Source organism: Gossypium hirsutum, chromosome D03, assembly GCF_007990345.1.
Source record: "Gossypium hirsutum isolate 1008001.06 chromosome D03, Gossypium_hirsutum_v2.1, whole genome shotgun sequence".
In the NCBI taxonomy this organism is placed as follows: Eukaryota; Viridiplantae; Streptophyta; class Magnoliopsida; order Malvales; family Malvaceae; genus Gossypium; species Gossypium hirsutum.
Genome location: NC_053439.1, coordinates 34,444,757 through 34,464,464, shown reverse-complemented (window position 1 = coordinate 34,464,464; position 19,708 = coordinate 34,444,757). Strand labels below are relative to the sequence as shown.

Sequence of the window (19,708 nt, the reverse complement as noted above, 5' to 3'; positions counted from 1 at the left end):
TCATCTGTTTGACTATCTGACTCTATTTTTCTTTTCCTATATGGATCTGGTGGTTCAGTATCCATGGGTTCTGGAACATCAATATTTTCTTCTTCAGATGAAGTGGTTTCTTCAAAGTAATTGGGTTTAACTTTAAATCCTATTACGCCTGTATGTAAATTAGACTGAATACCTCCAATAAGTGCTTTTATCGGATTCTCAAATCTTTTGTCTAATAGGACAGCTATTATAGGAATATCATGACCTCTTCTAAATAAAGCTCTTATAGTAATCATGATTATACCTAAATGAATATATCTAACTTGAGGATGGGGGGGTGGGGGAGAGTAGAGGGTATTTAAGAGTATGAGCGGAAGGGAATATAGACTCTTTGATTACAAAAGGAAAGTTTAAAAGAGAAAACTAAAAAGTAAAGTAGTTCGTAATTTACAAGATGCTATACAATTGAGCTTTCCTCCCTATTTATAGAGGAATTCTAAAAATTCTATACAATTGTATTTTGAATCCCGTACAGTGTTTCTGATAAGGACTCGGCTTCTTTGTGGATGTGGTTGCTTCCACGTCTCCATCTTTTTGCATAGGTATGGTTGCTTCCATGTGTCATGCTTGCATTTATGACCGCTGTTGTCACTGCTTGTGTCACAGCTGCTTCAAGTTCACTACTAAAATTCAGCCAAGATTATTAGATATAAGAGATCTGTCAATTCCAAGGGATTGGATGATGGAAAAAATTAATAGTTCTAGATGACGACTCAATATGATGAAGTATTTTCTTCATCAGATAAAACAAAAATATGATCTTGACCATTACCATAATATAAAGGACCTAAATTTACATCGGACTCGATATTGTTATTATTAAAAACTTGATCTAATTTATTATTAACACTAGTTAATATTTCTTTAGACTCATGGTTTAAGTCTAAATCTTTTATATTTCCTAAGTTATTTATTTTTTCTTCTACAGAATTTACTTTACTAAATAACCTACCAAAATAAAAAGAAGTTATATCAACAAGACTATTAATACCCTTACTCAGAGATGAAACATTGTTTTCATTTCTAGAGTCTATATGCGTAATATGATCACAAGTTTTTCCATCATCCAATCCCTTGGAATTGACAGATCTCTTATATCTAATAATCTTGGCTGAATTTCAGTAGTGAACTTGTTTGGTTCAAAGAGTTCAATAATTTTATTATTAATCTCTTTTATTTCTACTTCAGCAGTATTTGTATATTCATTAATGGAAGTCCAGCTGATTGCTAGATCTTCTGCCAGATCATTAATATCAGAATTTTTTGTCTGGATTCTAAGGCATAGACACTCTTCTATTAGAGGATCTGTAATAGAAATAAAGTAATTGGGTTTAACTTTAAATCCTATTACGCCTGTATGTAAATTAGACTGAATACCTGCAATAAGTGCTTTTATCGGATTCTCAAATCTTTTGTCTAATAGGACAGCTATTATAGGAATATCATAACCTCTTCTAAATAAAGCTCTTATAGTAATCATGATTATACCTAAATGAATATATCTAACTTGAGGATATTTTTTTCTAATCCTCTTAATTTTTTCTTTAGTAAAGAGAGGGATTTCTGTTAATCCTCCTCTTGTATCTTTAGCGACTGTGTTACCGCTAATTTTTTCTATATGTCTCTGAGTCCATATTTTAAACTTAGAGATCTTATATATTTCTTCTTTAGAAATATGATTTTTATTTATTTTTTCTATCATTTCATCAGAAAAGTCTTTTTCTTCTCCAATTAAATTGCCTAATTTAATATCCTGTTTTTCAGGATTTAGAATTTGTTCTAATTGATTATTAGAACTGCTTCCTATATTAAACATAAATATATATTCATTGTTACTATCAGAATCTGTTTCTGATATTAACTCATATAAAATTTCTTCAGGATTTGTTTCCTTTTGATAACATACTTCTAAATCTTGTTCTTCAAGACTTTTGGGGAACAGTAGAGGGTATTTGAAAGTATGAGCGGAAGGGAATATAGACTCTTTGATTACAAAAGGAAAGTTTAAAAGAGAAAACTAAAAAGTAAAGTAGTTCGTAATTTACAAGATACTATACAATTGAGCTTTCCTCCCTATTTATAGAGGAGTTCTAAAAATTCTATACAATTGTATTTTGAATCTCGTACAGTGTTTCTGATAAGGAATCGGCTTCTTTGTGGATGTGGTTGCTTCCACGTCTCCATCTTTTTGCATGGGTATGGTTGCTTCCATGTGTCATGCTTGCATTTATGACCGCTGTTGTCACTGCTTGTGTTACAACTGCTTTATGTCATCTCTTACATCATCATTGTTTTAATGATGATTAAGACTTGATTAAGACTTTTTGTCTTAATTTAGATGTCTTCATCAAGCATTAATGGCTGCTTCCATCTTGCTTGCATCATCAATCCATGTTGCTATCTTTGTTGACATCATCCTTCTTGCATATTATTGAGATTCATTTCTTCAATTTCATCTAAATGTAAAGAATCTGATGAAAGTCTTGGTGGTGAGTTCCACGTCTCCCATGTATGTTTGACTTTTTCTGTAATGTGAGATGGAAATTCTTCTATCTCCATTTCAGCAATCTTTTTTAACAGCTTCACAGATTCTTCGTTTCTTTCCTTCTGGATGTTTCCATTTGGAAATGCCAATATTCTTCTGCCATCCGTCCATAGTTTGTAGATTTCATCATGGAGAAGATAATGGGCTTGCGATAATAAATCTAATCCTGTTTGGACTTGATAATCTTCAAATTTAGTATAACATTTATCAATTGTTTTTGACAAATGTTTTTTATCTTCATTTACAGCAGATAATTGGGGTGTTCCAACCATCTTTTTAATTATCCAAATTTGATATGGCTGATAAAATTTTTCTTGTTCAGCTATACCAATTAGACTACTAATTTCAATATGAAAATAGTAATAAAAATCATCATTGTTTATGATGTTTTGTAAGACAGACTTTACAATAGTTGAAAAATCTTTTAAGAGATGAAAAGAGAGATTTTGCACAACTATTTCTTTAGTAAAACCCCATTCAATATTGGTTATATCAAATGGTTCATGATCAAGTCTGTATTTTAAAGTAGGAAATTCATTATCTAAATAATCAGTAAAAACATATGCTTGTAGAAAATATTCTGAAAAAGCTTTTTGAAATTGAATTTGCTGTCTGCAAATTTCTTTATTTATTTTTGTGAATATTTCTACTGGTAATAATTTCCTGGCTTTATTATACATACATATTCTAAATACTTTATTCATAATAGAATTTTTTTTCCTTTATGAATAAAATATTGAATAATATCAAGAAGATTGTTTATCTCCTTAATATCAATGAATTCTAACTGGAATTCATCCCATTCTCTATATAAAATAGATTTTAATAATAGATCTTCAGCTTTATTTTCTTTAGTTGTTTTTTCAACTAAGAAAGATGAAAATCTGGTAAGAGCTCGTCGGAAATTAGCTCTTTGGTTTGAAATATGGGTTTTCCATATCTCATTTATAAAATCATAAAATTCTGGTGATAAACCAGGATTATAAAAATCTTTAATTTTTGAAAGATCTTTTAAATCTTGAATTTTTTGTTGATTCAACAAATTTTCAGCTCCCTTAATGACTTCAGCATAACTTGTTTGTGATACTGAATTCGGATTTTGGGACCAATTTAATTGACTCACCGTGTTTGGGGTCAATGAAAAAGTATTTCCCATTGGTTGATTTACCATAGGGTAATTTAAAATATTTGTTCCAAGTGGTTGGTTTACCATTGGATAAAACACATAATATCCTTGGTTAGGATAAAATGGTTTTTGTGCAGTTACAAATCCTTTTTTGGAGTTTGATTCTGCTTTCCCTTTATTGGGTTTCTTGTGAACGGTTGTCCATTCACCAACTATTTCTTGTAGAGGCTTTTTACCTCTATCCATTATAAGGCCTGCTCAAACAATCAGCAAGTAGATTTTCATCACTTTTAATATAAAAAACTTCAAAATTAAAAATACATAAATCATTATACCACCTAATTCTTCTAGGAACAGTTTCTAAACTATTATTAGTTAGAAACTGTTTGACTGCCTGATTATCAGTTCTTATAATGAACTTTTCAGGTGCTAAATAAATAAGGAAAGTTTTTATCCCTTTTTTAATAGCTAGCAATTCTTTTTCATAAATAATATAATTAATCTCATTAGGTTTAAATTTTCCTGAGCTATATCCACATATTAGTTCTTCATTATTATTAGCTGTTTTGGCTTTCAGAATACATCCCCAATAATATTGTGATGCATCAGTTTCTAAAATTAGTTTATCTCCTTTTTTAGGTAAATAAACCTTTGGATTATAAGTAATTTCTGTTTTTATATTTTTTATAACTTCTTCGTCTTGTTTAGTCCAACAAAAACAAATATTCTTTTTTAATTTATCATATAATCCTCCTATTTTTTCAGCTAATTTTGGAAAAAAGTTCTTCCATAATTAACTATTCCTAAAAATTGTGAAAGATGTTTTTTATCTTCTACTTTTTCAGGAAATTCTTTTATTTTTATAATAATATGATCTTGGAGTTGAAGACCATGAGTTGATAATTTTAATCCTAAAAATTCAATTTTTGTTTTCTCAAGCTCTATCTTTTTAGGGCTTAATATAATTCCATGTTTTAGAAATTCTTGAGAAATAATATTTAGATGTTTTCTATGCTCTTCAAGTGTTTTTGAAAAGACTAAGATATCATCTATATATACCACACAAAATTTTTTATATTTATTAAAAATAGAATCCATCCATCTTTGAAAAACTTGTGGGGCATTACATAGACCAAATGGCATTACCTTCCATTGATAATGACCATTAGGAACACTAAAGGCTGTCAAAGGTTTTGATTCATCAGTTAGCATGATTTGCCAGAATCCTGATTTACAATCAAATTTACTAAAGTATTTAGCATGTTTAGCCTGATTAATTAATACTTCTTTTCGTGGAATAAAATATCCATCAAAAATAGTATTTTGATTTAATCTCTTATAATTAATAACCATTCTAGCTTTTCCTTTTTTAATTTCAGTATGATTTCTTACCATAAAAGCTGGACTGGAATGAGGACTACTAGTTTTGTCTATTAATCCTTGTTCTAGAAGTTCATTTATTTGAACATCAAATTTATCTATATCTTGTTTAGTATAGATTATAGGTTTAACCCTAATGATTTTATTAGGATTAATTAATTTTATTTCACAGTATCTTGGACTGTTTTTCCATAATTTTAATGGTTCTTCACTAAAATTATTATCAAGAATTTTAAACAACCAATGATTTGTTTCTAGTTGTTTAATTTATTCGTTCCTTGTTGGAATAAAATTTTGATCACACACAAATTTATGGTTTTCTACAAGTGGTATTTCCACGGAGAAATTTTCCACAGATAAAATAACAAAATTTCTATCTATAGAAAAAGGTAAGTGTTGATATATAAAATTATTACCTAATAATATGTCTCCATGCATTTCAGGAAAACATAAAATCTTAGGAATAACAAATCTAATATTGTTTATATAGATCGGTATATTTCTAGCCTTATATTGAATTATGGTTTCGTTACCATCTATTCCTATTGCTCTTATAGGATTATTCATAACTTCCCATTTTTCTATAGGAATCGCATTTTTTCTGCAACTACTGGTTGTAGCTCCAGTGTCTAATAAAGCATGTAAAGAATACTTTTTATATTCTCTAAATTGAAAATTAATTTCAATATAAGTATAATATTTTTTAGGTTGAAAATTTGAAAAAGTAATAATATCATTTTTTCCAATTTTCATCTGTTGAATAATAGTCTGTACTTTTTTAGTATTTATGGAATTTTCTAATAAAAATATTTTTTTTCATTTTTATCAGATTTAATTTTATAAGAATTTATTTTCTTTTTATGACTTACTTGTAAGTCTTGTTTTTCAAGACTTATAATTCTTTTTTCAACTTCTTTTCTTTTGTTAGAAAAGTTTTTGACCATATAACTTATCTTGTTATTTAAAATTTCTTTAAGTTTTTTAGAAGTTTTTCTTCTAGAAAACTGCTTCGTAATATGACCAGAAAATTTTTTATTTTCTAGTTTCTTTTTGACTTGTTTATTATAATTTTTCTTTTTATGTCTATAATGAGTATTAGGTTTTACTCCTAACCATGCTAGTGAATTTTTATTAGTATAATTTCTTATATTTTTAGAGTTTTTCTCATCAATAGTTAGATTTTTTATATTACTATTTAACATACTGATTATACCTTGAACTTTATTATTAATCAAATAATCATCTGTTTGACTATCTGACTCTATTTTTCTTTTCCTATATGGATCTGGTGGTTCAGTATCCATGGGTTCTGGAACATCAATATTTTCTTCTTCAGATGAAGTGGTTTCTTCATCAGAATTATATGTTGAGACTTTTATGTCTTCATCTTGATCTGTTGAAGTTTTTTCTTCATCAGATTATTTCTTATATAATTCTGTTTTTTCAGAATTACTTGAACTACTACTATCATCATATTTTAACATATAATGATAATTAAACATACTGAAAAGATCTTTATGTTTTTTATAAAGTTCTTCTATTAATTTTAAATATTCAACTCTTTCAAGTTGATCATTACTTTTAGTACATTTTTCTTTCCAATGTTCTATAAGTGTTTTATAGGATTGGAAATCATATTCTTTTTGTTTTTCATTTTTTTTTACGTTTTTTATGTTTTTTATAGTTTTTTAACATAGATGACGACTCATCAGATGAAGTATTTTCTTCATCAGATAAAACAAAAATATGATCTTGACCATTACCATAATATAAAGGACCTAAATTTACATCGGACTCGATATTGTTATTATTAAAAACTTGATCTAATTTATTATTAACACTAGTTAATATTTCTTTAGACTCATGGTTTAAGTCTAAATCTCTTATATTTCCTAAGTTATTTATTTTTTCTTCTACAGAATTTACTTTACTAAATAACCTACCAAAATAAAAAGAAGTTATATCAACAAGACTATTAATACCCTTACTCAGAGATGAAACGTTGTTTTCATTTCTAGAGTCTATATGCGTAATATGATCACAAGTTTTATCTTTAAACTGACACTCGATTTGCTCCATAAAGTTTGTCTCGGGTACCTAAGACCAGCCTGTTATCCTAGCGTATTCACACTACGCCTAACGTCCTCCCTGGACTCAACGGCAACAAGAAGATAGATAAACAGATATAGGTTTTGAAACAAACAACTGTGAAACAAATAGAAATGTAAATCAAAGATAAAAACTTACAATGAATATTACGATATTATTTCTCCAGAAACTCGTTACACCGGCACCTCTGATACCAAGCGGGGGGTGGGGAAGAGTAGAGGGTATTTGAGAGTATGAGCGGAAGGGAATATAGACTCTTTGATTACAAAAGGAAAGTTTAAAAGAGAAAACTAAAAAGTAAAGTAGTTCGTAATTTACAAGATACTATACAATTGAGCTTTCCTCCCTATTTATAGAGGAGTTCTAAAAATTCTATACAATTGTATTTTGAATCACGTACAGTGTTTCTGATAAGGACTCGGCTTCTTTGTGGATGTGGTTGCTTCCACGTCTCCATCTTTTTGCATGGGTATGGTTGCTTCCATGTGTCATGCTTGCATTTATGACCGCTGTTGTCACTGCTTGTGTTACAACTGCTTTATGTCATCTCTTACATCATCATTGTTTTAATGATGATTAAGACTTGATTAAGACTTTTTGTCTTAATTTAGATGTCTTCATCAAGCATTAATGGCTGCTTCCATCTTGCTTGCATCATCAATCCATGTTGCTATCTTTGTTGACATCATCCTTCTTGCATATTATTGAGATTCATTTCTTCAATTTCATCTAAATGTAAAGAATCTGATGAAAGTCTTGGTGGTGAGTTCCACGTCTCCCATGTATGTTTGACTTTTTCTGTAATGTGAGATGGAAATTCTTCTATCTCCATTTCAGCAATCTTTTTTAACAGCTTCACAGATTCTTCGTTTCTTTCCTCCTGGATGTTTCCATTTGGAAATGCCAATATTCTTCTGCCATCCGTCCATAGTTTGTAGATTTCATCATGGAGAAGATAATGGGCTTGCGATAATAAATCTAATCCTGTTTGGACTTGATAATCTTCAAATTTAGTATAACATTTATCAATTGTTTTTGACAAATGTTTTTTATCTTCATTTACAGCAGATAATTGGGGTGTTCCAACCATCTTTTTAATTATCCAAATTTGATATGGCTGATAAAATTTTTCTTGTTCAGCTATACCAATTAGACTACTAATTTCAATATGAAAATAGTAATAAAAATCATCATTGTTTATGATGTTTTGTAAGACAGACTTTACAATAGCTGAAAAATCTTTTAAGAGATGAAAAGAGAGATTTTGCACAACTATTTCTTTAGTAAAACCCCATTCAATATTGGTTATATCAAATGGTTCATTATCAAGTCTGTATTTTAAAGTAGGAAATTCATTATCTAAATAATCAGTAAAAACATATGCTTGTAGAAAATATTCTGAAAAAGCTTTTTGAAATTGAATTTGCTGTCTGCAAATTTCTTTATTTATTTTTGTGAATATTTCTACTGGTAATAATTTCCTGGCTTTATTATACATACATATTCTAAATACTTTATTCATAATAGAATTTTTTTTCCTTTATGAATAAAATATTGAATAATATCAAGAAGATTGTTTATCTCCTTAATATCAATGAATTCTAACTGGAATTCATCCCATTCTCTATATAAAATAGATTTTAATAATAGATCTTCAGCTTTATTTTCTTTAGTTGTTTTTTCAACTAAGAAAGATGAAAATCTAGTAAGAGTTCTTCGGAAATTAGCTCTTTGGTTTGAAATATGGGTTTTTCATATCTCATTTATAAAATCATAAAATTCTGGTGATAAACCAGGATTATAAAAATCTTGAATTTTTTGTTGATTCAACAAATTTTCAGCTCCCTTAATGACTTCAGCATAACTTGTTTGTGATACTGAATTCAGATTTTGGGACCAATTTAATTGACTCACCGTGTTTGGGGTCAATGAAAAAGTATTTCCCATTGGTTGCTTTACCATAGGGTAATTTAAAATATTTGTTCCAAGTGGTTGGTTTACCATTGGATAAGATGCATAATATCCTTGGTTAGGATAAAATGGTTTTTGTGCAGTTACAAATCCTTTTTTGGAGTTTGATTCTGCTTTCCCTTTATTGGGTTTCTTGTGAACGGTTGTCCATTCACCAACTATTTCTTGTAGAGGCTTTTTACCTCTATCCATTATAAGGCCTGCTAAAAAAATCAGCAAATATTAGTAATAAATCACAAATATTAATTTTTTAGTAATGTAAATTTTTTATTACATACTACTTTATTATCTTTTTCTAGTGGAATTTTCATAAAATCTTCTTTTACTGATAGCCAAATAGAATTTTTGTCTATAGTAAAAGGTAAATATTTACATATAAAATTGTTTCCTAACACTATGTCTCCTTGCATATTAGGAAAACATAATATTTTAGGTATTACAAATTTAACATTGTTTATGTAAATAGGTATATTTTTAGCTTTATATTTTATAATGGTTTTGCTACCATCTATACCTATTATTTTTATAGGTTTTTTAACCAATTCCCATTTTTCTACAGGAATTGCATTTTCTCTGCAACTACAGATAGTAGCTCCAGTATCAATCAAAGCATTTAGAGAATATTTTTTATATTTTCTAAATTGAAATATAATTTTGATATTTATTCCAACTTTTGACTTTTTATCAATTGTTGAAGTTTGAATTTCTTCCATTCTAGTTTTTCTAGAATTATTACTAGGATCGGTAGGAAATATAGGAATTTGAACTGTTTTCATTCCTATTGGTGTACTAATATTATCCTCTTCTTCTTCTTGTTGAGAACTAGAGGGTAAAACTAAATTTTCATTTGTATTGTTTATACAATTGTTTTTAAAATATAATTTATTACCTGATGACATATATTCAATAGTACTAACTGGTTTAGAAGTACTAGAACTATTAATTTTTTCCATCATCCAATCCCTTGGAATTGACAGATCTCTTATATCTAATAATCTTGGCTGAATTGCAGTAGTGAACTTGTTTGGTTCAAAGAGTTCAATAATTTTATTATTAATCTCTTTTATTTCTACTTCAGCAGTATTTGTATATTCATTAATGGAAGTCCAGCTGATTGCTAGATCTTCTGCCAGATCATTAATATCAGAATTTTTTGTCTGAATTCTAAGGCATAGACACTCTTCTATTAGAGGATCTATAATAGAAATAAAGTAATTGGGTTTAACTTTAAATCCTATTACGCCTGTATGTAAATTAGACTGAATACCTCCAATAAGTGCTTTTATCGGATTCTCAAATCTTGTCTAATAGGACAGCTATTATAGGAATATCATAACCTCTTCTAAATAAAGCTCTTATAGTAATCATGATTATACCTAAATGAATATATCTAACTTGAGGATATTTCTTTCTAATCCTCTTAATTTTTTCTTTAGTAAAGAGAGGGATTTCTGTTAATCCTCCTCTTGTATCTTTAGTGACTGTGTTACCGCTAATTTTTTCTATATGTCTCTGAGTCCATATTTTAAACTTAGAGATCTTATATATTTCTTCTTTAGAAATATGATTTTTATTTATTTTTTCTATCATTTCATCAGAAAAGTCTTTTTCTTCTCCAATTAAATTGCCTAATTTAATATCCTGTTTTTCAAGATTTGAAATTTCTTCTAATTGATTATTAGAACTGCTTCCTATATTAAACATAAATATATATTCATCGTTACTATCAGAATCTGTTTCTGATATTAACTCATATAAAATTTCTTCAGGATTTGTTTCCTTTTGATAACATACTTCTAAATCTTGTTCTTCAAGACTTTTTGTCATTTTTCTAGTATTTTTCCCTTTTTTAGGACAACTACTAGCTATATGACCTTCTTCATCACAAATAAAACATTTACAAATTTGTTTCTTTGGTTTGGAATTCTTTTTCCTAACCACTTTTTGATTTTTACCAGAGAATTTTTTATTACCTGGTTTCCATTTTCTTAATTTATATTTTTTATGTTTTTTATAAGTATTGGGATATATTTGTTTACACCCAAATTCCCATTCATTTTCTAAAATTTTAGAACAATATTTATGACTTAATTTATTTTTAACTTGTTTAGCCGCTTTACTTTGCAAGCAATGTAAAGTTATTCTTTCTTTTGCAAAGTTAATTCTATTACCTATAGTATCTATATTCTCTTTTGAAAGCCCTAAGTTTCTACAGTGCTTATCTAAGTAAGATACATATTTGTTTATACATATCTCATCCCAAGGTGAGGGTAACTAATGGAAGTATTGGTTTTTCTAAAACTCTATATTTTCATTTTTTTAATTTTTGATATTCATAAAGAAATTTTTTAGAAAATTCTTCTAAATACCTAATATCACATAATTTTATTTTTGAAAGTATGTAACTAGCTACACTATCTTGATCTTTTTTATCACAATAACCACAAAATTCTGTTTTTAGAATTGAGGTTAATCCTTTTAAAAGATCTTTAGGAGATCCTATTTGGTTTAATAAAAGCTCTTTTTGTTCTTTTCCTTTCTCAGACTCTTCCCATCGTCTAAGAAATTGAAGAACAATACCTTGAAAAGTTCCAACAAAATAGTTTAAAAACTTTTCTTTTGACCAATTGTTGTTGTTTACAACAATAGTCATTGATTGTGCTCAATCATCTAAAATATGAACTAAGTTTAAACTTTAACATTCAAAGGCTTAAGCTCTACCAAACCAAATCTATTTTATTATTGTAATATTATTTTAACATTTTATTATTATATTATATATTACGTAATTGATCAAATCATGATTTTAACCATGTAAGTAAAAAAAATTAACACGTTTAACATGACTTTTACCATGAAAAAACAAAGCAAAGACATTGACCAACCCGCACGCCACATGAAGTTCCCTCCTATTTATACCTATCTTCGCTCTAATATCTTCAAAACCATTCATTCAACATCTTTAATTACCACTACCAATGAATGGAGGGCGTTGAATTATCTAGTCAAAATAGACATAGTCACCCACCACCTCCCCAAGTAAACCAACATTTGACCCCCCCCCTAAATTGACGGTTCTGATTCCAATCACCCACTTAGAGCCGACTTACACGCCTTTGAATTAAGCAACGAATATCCAACAAGCTTTTTCACGTTTCACGCAAATCCCTCTATGTCCTTATCCTACAATAAATTAAATTATGAAAACAACTTGGTAACCCCGTATGCCATGTCTTCCCTTTACATATATATATATCCTTTGGGGTTTCATTTCTCAACATTCATTCAACCAAACAATATCTTCTACAAACACAGAAAAAAGGGTTTTTTTTCTTAATCCATCATTATGAATTCAATCTTCAGTTCCTTTGATGCTTTATGTGCTGAATTCTTGGGTCAATCAGTCAGGCCTTCCTTTGCTTCTAATTCAATGAATAAAGGAGCTGCTGACAGCTTTCTTAATAGCAGATGGGGAACCAATAAGCTGAGTTCTGAACCCATGAAGAAAAAGCAAGACGGAAACGTTGAGAAGAAGAAGAAACAGAGGGCTCCTCGATTTGCGCCTGAGCTTGATGGGCTTAATTGCTTTGAGACCATTGTTTCGTTTAGCTGCTATTAATGTCCCTGATTCATCATGTATTTTTGTTACTTCGGTTTTTCAAAGTAATACAAAGTTTTGAGTTTTTGAAACAACTGTATGTGTGCAATTTCTGAACTTAGTTGGATAATTGTTTTTCTTTATTAATATTCATGTTTGAAATCAGATTTTTCTAGCTTTATGAATCAACTTTCAAGCAACTTGACTTATGATCCTTGCTTCATTGCAAACGATGATTTTTTTTCTGCTAGGCAAAAAATTGAAATTCAGCACTGCCAAACATGAATGAACGTGCTAATGAAAAGTTTGGCAGGAAATGCTACCAAGAAAAGCATGCTAATGATGCCACTTGCAAGGTCGTTACATTGAATTTATAATTGCTTATGTTTAGCATCTTGTTTTCAGTCTTCTCATCCTATTGTTTTTTGGTATCTTGCGTACCCCTTTCATTCTCTCAGTAACATCAACCTTGATTGGTTATCTCTTACTATTTTAACCACAACTGCCTGCTTAACTAATATCGACTGCTTAGTGCATCTAAACATATTTAATCATATTTGAATTTACGTCTTTCTAATTATTATTATTTTAATATCAACTAAATTAAAGGCTCAATTCACAACCTCAATGCTTTTCTTTGAAGCTAATATTACTTGGGATTTTCTTTCTCAAAACTATATAAAAAAACTGTTTCGTATACATGGACTACAAATATGCTTAATTTTTTTTTAATTTAACACAACGCATGTTTATACTCGCAAATCGGTTTGCATTTATAGGATTATAACATGGCAATCACCTATGTATTAAAGCATATTTTATAGTTTTGGTCGATTCTCCATTAAAGGCATATACCCAAATCTAAATTAAACATTTTCAATTTATTTTAATAAAGATTTGTTCTTTGTTAGAATTATGACTCAAATTTTTATTAAAATAAAATACAAATAACAAGATAAGGAGATTCACGAGAACAAAGATAAGCAAGATACTGGACTGTGGCCTCCGAGATTTCGCTTACAGACTACTTACAATCATTCAAATTTGACATAACAAATTTCTTTTCCTCAATATGCAATATTTTTTTTGAAAAAATTCACATAAAATCTGTATGTTCTATTTTTCTTTTCTTTATTATCGACATTCTATTTTCTCAAAGATTGGTCAAAGTATTTGCCCTCATAAAATCATCGTTGTAAAAAAAAAAACAACCTGAATAGTTTTCTCTGAGTTCAGGTAATGGATTCCAGCCCTGGCTTCGACAAATCAGGATCCAAAAAACTAAACTCAGAGAAAGAAAAAGAAAAGCTGATGAGGGCAGAAAAATTGAACTTGGCAGTGATTTATTTACCAAATGATAATATTTTTGCTAGCTATTCTATCCCAGGCCATCCTTATAAAGATCAGAAACAGAAATATTTATAAATGCAGAGGAAAGTTTGAATTGATTGATAAAGAAAAAGCGTTACCAAAACAGCGAAGAATAGCTAAGCTGGAACACTTTCACTCACTACAGATGAGGATTACAGTGCCAGTGTCAAAGCCAGAGCACATTTTTATATTTACAAGCACACGAAACCAAAGATTAGAACCCAAACCCCCAACCCACCACAAAGATCTTTAAGTATTCACATTCTCCTAGTCCTAGCCTCTAACACCTCATCTAGTTCCATTAACTCTTGGTTCTTCAAACCCAAGGTCGTATGACGTCTTTTTGTCTCCTATGGTAGGCAACTCTAGAAAACAAGCTTAGTGATTAGCGTCCCTTAAACATCCTCTATAGCCCAAAAGTGAAACTAAGAACAACTATCAGCAACAAACAAACAACAGATGCTGTAAACTGCGGTAAAGAAAAACAAACAGTGTTCCTATTAATTTTCAATTGACTCTGAGCTTATCACAGTTCCTTCACCACCTTCAATACAAGCCATGGGAAGTTTGCTTCCTGTACTCAGCTTTTTCACATCCTGACTTAAACAGATAAATATTCTTCTTACCATGCTACAGAATTCCCTGTGCATAAACATCAAAGTCAATCAAGTTCTAGAAGAGTTTAAGGGGGAAAAATAAAAAAGTATCAGGGTACTTACTGCCATGGGTCATCGCCTACAAGCATCATATCCCCTTCATCATCAGTGTAGACAATCTCCCACTTATTCCTAGGGCGAAGCTCTCCCTTAATATCAAACATCTCCTCTAGTTCATCTATAAGCTGATCGTACCCTTCCAACATGGCCAGGTCCACAGCGCGACCGACGGCTACCCCCTGCATCTGGACCTGTTCACATACAGAAACCCAAAAGTGAGTTTATGGAAAATTCTGCAAGTAAAACTTTCCCTTAATGAAGTGAATTAACACCTGCATGAACATTTTACTTTCAATACCTTGGTACGACTTCTTGTAGAACTAGGGCAACTTTGCCTGCTCTGGATCTCTTTTGCTTGTAATTGTAACTGTTCCTGCTTCTCATTAGAATCTTTTGAAATTTCAGACTTCTGGCAAGAATTATTAGGTGACAAGGTATGATGTCCTTCAGCTGTACTGGCAGTCATAGTAGAAAGTTGGGTAGGTGTCCTCTCCAATTGCCTTGAGCTAGCAGAGTGGTTTATCAACTCAATGCCAAACAATCGGCAGCTAGAAGCTGTCTCAGATTTCTTTACCTTTTCTATTGGATCAAAGGTTGAATCATTGTTCACTTGTGGGTTTGACAATCCTGAAAGAACAGGCCAACCAGATGCACATTTGCTATCGTCTCTTGCATCAGGAAATCGATGCTTAGAAACACTCATGCAAGGAGAAGATAGCCAGCTCCCTTCGTTCTGAGTCTTCAAGACAGAGCTGCAACTGCTTCTCATTTCAGTCTGCATATGCCATATGATATGATTTTCATTTCTGTTTGCTTCGGCAGTAATGTTACGCCGCATTAGATCATGGGTATGCATAACTCCAGAATTCCAAGGAGCTGATGCTGTTGAAGGTAATTCTATATTATTCAAACAAAGTGGATTTCTCAGATAAACCAAATAGAAGTATAATAAAAGAGAGATTCAAAGAAAGAAAAATATGCTTCACCTAGAGCAGGAATTTCAGCAGTTGGTCTAGGCCTTTTGTTCTTAGCAGCAACAGGTTGACCCAGAGTTGGTGGAATAGGAGCAGCGAAGGGTTCTATCTCCCATGGTGAAACCCTGTCAGGTCTTGGTATAGAGGCAGGTTCATCCCATTGTACCTATTGGCAATAACTGATTATAGTTATAATGACAAAATAAATCAAAATGAAGTTTAAGAAAGCATAACAAGTTACCTTCAATGAACGCCATTTTGAATCTTTCCAGTAAGGAGAAAAGTCTTCAACCCCAACGATTGTGCCAGAAAACCTTATCAATCAAAGTATGTTCGTAAGTATTACAGAAGACATTGAACAATCACCAATCCAAAGCAATCATGTGCTTAAGTTTCACTACCTTCTCTCAGGAGAATCCTCCCCTTCAAATCTCATCTTAAACCTCATGCCAACTGTAAACTTATTGTTAAGAGCCTCTAAATATTTGTTCAACCCAATAATGAACTGACTTGTCCTGATATTTCACACAAGATGGTTATAAGTAAAAAAATATCATTTTCATCTCATTTTTGGAAAATCTGTAATTATCATACCTTGGTTTATAGTAGACAACAAAGAGGGTTTGTGTTGAAACGGCATGAGATGCAGTTGCTAGTACTCCTAAATGCATGCTCTGGCTTGAAATCACTGATGTAGGCATGCTGCTCTGTTGACGAGCAACACGCCTCACTCCAACGCGCAGCTCCCCACTTTCCCCTCTATGAAACCAAGTATTAAACAAATAGCTCATCAGCTACATGGAAAAAAAAAAAAAGAACATAACCAGCAAAGGCCAGAACCAGTTCAATGCACCACCACACAAGCATCAAGGATATCAGAAAATGGAAAAGGCATCTACCTCAAGAACACAAAGGAATCACCAGCTACTAATCTCTTGGAAGTAACAAATGTACTCCATCCCGTTGTGAGCAAATGCCTCCTTGGCTGGCCTGTTCATTCAAACCATATACAATTTACATAACGCAAGTGATTTGCCCATCAGTAGCGGAGGTGAGTCATACATGGAATTGACAGCAAAAACATAAAAGCTTAGTATTAACCGACTAAACTAGAAAGATAGTTATCAGATCCTTTGTTACCTCTAAAAATATGCTTAAAGCGCCACTCATAGCCATGAAGATCCTTGGCAACCAATTCCTGGGTTGGCGTTGCCTGGTTCATGTCCTAAAAGACATCCATATAGAGAAATCAATACAAAGAAGATTTAGAAAGAAGACAAAACGGCGAAAAAAGAGATCTAGAAATTGTACCAGTGGAGGAAGGCATTCAGTGGCATGTTTGCGAAGAACAGAAAAACCTCCATGAGTGCTGGTATCAGAGGCTGTTAAAACCTTGCAGAAAGAACAGACAGTAGGTTTTGGAGGCTCCGGAGGACATGCATCAGGAGTTGTTGGCTCAGGTTGCTATCCATGCCAAAAACATGATTAGTGATCACTAATATCAAACAATAAAAGAAAAAGAAAAACCAACTCTCCTGCATTCTAATACTGGAAGATTTTCAAATCAGAAACAAATAAAATTGGTTCTTACATTTGGCTCCGGCATCAAAGTTATTTGTGCATAAACTTCATCTGTTTCTTGTTCAGCCTACAAACATTGTAACAATAAGTGCATAAAAAGTTATTCCCAAATCAATCATGTTGATAGAATACTATAATGGTCCACCAGGTCCACATGACTTACGATCTGACTGAAACCCCAATTTATTGAGCCAGTGAAACCAATTTCTCAGAAAAAAGAAACTATTTATTCAAAATTCAAGGTTTTACAATCTTTTCAAGATCAAAACAATAGAAAAACTGGTAACCTCTAAACATATTACTCACTTCCTTTTTCCTCTCCGTTTTTTAAGCAATCAGAAGTCCAAAACACAACTAGAGATTACCGTGGCCTATGCAAAGTCAAATAAAAAACCAGAAAGAGAAAATTACCAGAAACTGAATGTGAACAACACTGCAAAGTATCTTCGATGGAAGATTAAACAAAGGAATCCTCTGATTCAACTCCTGATTCGTCGACGCTTCCAACTAAAACAATCCCTCGCCAAAACAGCAAAATCCCAATCAATAACCCGAAAATAACCATTTCTATAAAAGGAGATAATTCCAAATAAAACCAAACAGGAATATGTTCGACACAAAAATGAAAAAAAAAACGAAAAACGAAAAGAGGCTTTACCTGTTCCATATGTCCTTGAGGAAAATAATAGACTCTCTCTCTAGCTCGAGGAGCCTCAACCAGGGGTCCCGCACATAACTTCCATAACTCCATGTATAGATCATCTCCTCCATTTCCTTTAACTCAAAAAAGAAAGTGAAGAAAAAAAAGGTTTCAAAAATTTTCCAAAAAATCAAAGAAAAATAAAAACAATTTAAAGAAAAATATAGAATCAACGTTCAATCTGTATGAATTCTTTTATTTCGTTTACCTTCGGAGGAAACATTATTTGTCTGTGAAAACACCCCTCCCCGATTCGACATTATTGAACCCTCTCCGACTCTTCAAGTCAACAACGAGCAACAGCAACAAATTTGGAACAAAAAACCTCCAAAGAGAGAAGCTAAATCCTCCAAAAACGCTCTAATAAACCTTATTTTACACTCTTTAGCACCACAATAAAAGCCAAATAATTACGAAACTGCTCGAATTCCTGACAAAAAAATCTACACCTCCCTCACACTATTTTTCCTCCCTCCCTATCGTAACCGTCGCGAGATCCAATACCGTAACGGAAAACAGCTTTAACCGTACAAATCTGCCGTCGTTCACCTCGCTTTCAGTATAGCTTTTCGCTGCTCTGTAAAAAGGAAACGCCGTTAGCAGAGAGAATCAACCTAAAATCCTACGCTCGACTCTTATGATACGCGACTTTGTTCTCAATTCTTCTTTCCCTCTTTTTTTTTTACTTTCTCTCTCTTTTTGTTTTGGGTTTCTAACAAAGGAGCGTTTTTTTTTTTTGTAAATCGAGTGTGTAAAGCTAATTTAACGAACTCTGGTTCCGGATTTAACTGAGACAGTCAGGGGATTAACGTGACGAGACCATTTTTTAACGGCAAACGGTGGAAAGCCGTTTCTCAACGGCGTTTTAGGTACGGATGATGGGGGACATTGGGATGAGTGTGGTTGGGGTTAACGGTGTTATTTTTTACGTCTCTTTCGTTGGCTGCTTCGAAACAGGCAAAAGGGTGGTTGGCTCGAGTTATAAACCCCAAAGACATTTGGGTTGAGGGTTTTTTATTTTTTATTTTCCTCTCGTTTTCTTACATTTAATTTAATTTAATTTATTTTTGTAGGTCAAATAACAGTTTTAATCCCTCTATTATGCTTAACTTTAAATTTTAATCTGTATACTTTAATTATATATTTTTATAATATTATTAATTAGTAAAAATAGTAAACACCTGATTAAATATATTAATGTAAAAATTTTAAAACATTTTATGCCAACATAAATTTGCTTGCGTAGGGTAAAATTTCATAACGAATAAAATTGAAGGACCAAAATCTAAATTGAATTGAGGAAGTAGTAATAATTAGGGGGAGGGGGGAATCTGCCACAGAGGAGTGCGGGGTCCACGTGAAACACGTGCAAAGTGTTGGATCTTGATGCTTTGTAACCCTGTTGCTGTACTTTTTCCCAGACAAACTGCGAGCGGTTCGGTGGTCCAACACTGTACACGTCACTCCCTTTTGCCGAAATGGAGTTCACACGTGGTTGGGTTTATGCGGGGCTCCACCTCCACATGTACTCTTTCTATAACGCCGTCGTTTTAGATTATTATTAGTTTATTCATCAATCTGTCACGTTACTCGCTTCC

General features: G+C 31.5%; 2 protein-coding genes across 5 annotated transcripts; one reads left to right on the top strand and one right to left on the bottom strand.

Annotated features, from left to right (window-relative positions):
- The first annotated feature begins 12,429 nt into the window (after nucleotides 1-12,429).
- LOC121215462 (uncharacterized) lies at nucleotides 12,430-12,863 on the top strand. Its single transcript, XM_041089994.1, has one exon. The coding sequence runs from the start codon at nucleotides 12,517-12,519 to the stop codon at nucleotides 12,787-12,789; it is 273 nt and encodes a 90-aa protein (XP_040945928.1). The 5' UTR covers nucleotides 12,430-12,516; the 3' UTR covers nucleotides 12,790-12,863.
- Nucleotides 12,864-14,194: 1,331 nt separating this feature from the next.
- LOC107950773 (auxin response factor 9) lies at nucleotides 14,195-18,865 on the bottom strand. Of its 4 annotated transcripts, none has more exons than XM_016885733.2 (14): nucleotides 18,319-18,865; nucleotides 18,069-18,190; nucleotides 17,822-17,917; nucleotides 17,421-17,477; nucleotides 17,141-17,293; nucleotides 16,970-17,054; nucleotides 16,729-16,819; nucleotides 16,424-16,588; nucleotides 16,231-16,344; nucleotides 16,071-16,143; nucleotides 15,842-15,995; nucleotides 15,154-15,737; nucleotides 14,859-15,046; nucleotides 14,195-14,781 (listed from the first exon to the last, which is right to left on the bottom strand). In XM_016885733.2, the coding sequence occupies exons 1-14, from the start codon at nucleotides 18,368-18,370 to the stop codon at nucleotides 14,640-14,642; spliced, it is 2,076 nt and encodes a 691-aa protein (XP_016741222.1). In that variant the 5' UTR covers nucleotides 18,371-18,865; the 3' UTR covers nucleotides 14,195-14,639. The 4 variants fall into 4 exon arrangements, with proteins under 4 accessions (XP_016741222.1, XP_016741220.1, XP_016741221.1 ...); XM_016885731.2 differs by having other exon boundaries at nucleotides 15,154-15,752; nucleotides 18,319-18,864; XM_016885732.2 differs by having other exon boundaries at nucleotides 15,154-15,752; nucleotides 18,069-18,184; nucleotides 18,319-18,864.
- Nucleotides 18,866-19,708: the final 843 nt, after the last annotated feature.